Source organism: Perkinsus marinus, assembly GCF_000006405.1.
Source record: "Perkinsus marinus ATCC 50983 genomic scaffold scf_1104296939688, whole genome shotgun sequence".
Taxonomy (NCBI): Eukaryota; Perkinsozoa; order Perkinsida; family Perkinsidae; genus Perkinsus; species Perkinsus marinus.
In genome coordinates this window covers 1-892 of record NW_003213116.1, presented here as the reverse complement: position 1 = coordinate 892, position 892 = coordinate 1, and the positions used below count along the sequence as shown (strand labels likewise).

Sequence of the window (892 nt, the reverse complement as noted above, 5' to 3'; positions counted from 1 at the left end):
TCCTCCAGCACCAGCGTGAAAAATACGACAATATGAAAATGCGATGAATTTCTGAGTATTGCGAACATACATTTTCCTCCCTCAGGCGTTTTCTGAGGGCTGTGCTGCTGGTGGGAAAATATTCCCGCTGATGGCCGAGAATGCAGAGATTGAGCCTAAGGTGAAAAGACTATCCGAGGGAGGGGAAGCGGAGGCTAATATGATTCCGGTTGAGTTTCAATCTTTACAGTTGGATGACGTGAAGTTCAACTACCCAGCTAGGCCAACACTGCAGGTGCGTGGGGACGAGAGGTTTTAGTATTTTTTGATATTTTTGATAGATATTAATATTTTTTCGCTTTTTTTATCCGTTTTTTTCGTCTTTTTTTATATTTTTTCCTATTTTTTGCAAAGAGAGCATCAATATATTTTTTTGGAAAAAAATAAAATAAATTAATCCTTTATTTAATTTTTTGTCACCATAATTTAATCAAAACGGTATTCTGTATATATTGCGGTATGAATGGTACATAAATATAGTGGAAATTCACTTGAAAATAAAAAAATAAAAATTATTACCCTATTAAAAATGAAGATAGAACCTACAGTTTGCAATGTTATTGATCAGGTGCTCAAGGGTGTCTCTCTGGAGATCAAGCGTGGCCAGAAAGTGGCCTTCGTCGGTGAGTCTGGCTCGGGAAAGTCTACTTTGGTTCAGCTCATCGAACGGTTTTATGATCCTGCTGAGGGAAAAGTAATATTTTTTCCGTTTTTTTTCGGGGATTTTTTCCATAGGTGCTTGTCAATGGAGTTGATATTAAAAGTATGCCCGTGCATGAGCATCGTGCTCTGTTCGGTTATGTCGGCCAAGAACCGTTCTTGTTTGCTGATAGTATTCGAAATAATCTCCGGT

At 38.0% G+C, this 892-nt stretch overlaps 1 protein-coding gene across 1 annotated transcript; it reads left to right on the top strand.

The window, feature by feature from the left end:
- Positions 1-85: 85 nt before the first annotated feature.
- On the top strand, positions 86-871 carry Pmar_PMAR000294 (multidrug resistance protein, putative; the record flags this gene model as incomplete). The annotated part of the gene is made up of 3 exons (XM_002782475.1): positions 86-274; positions 608-733; positions 775-871. Coding segments are annotated over 3 exons (412 nt in total), but the record flags the coding sequence as incomplete, so codon positions are not given.
- Between the last annotated feature and the right edge of the window lie 21 nt (positions 872-892).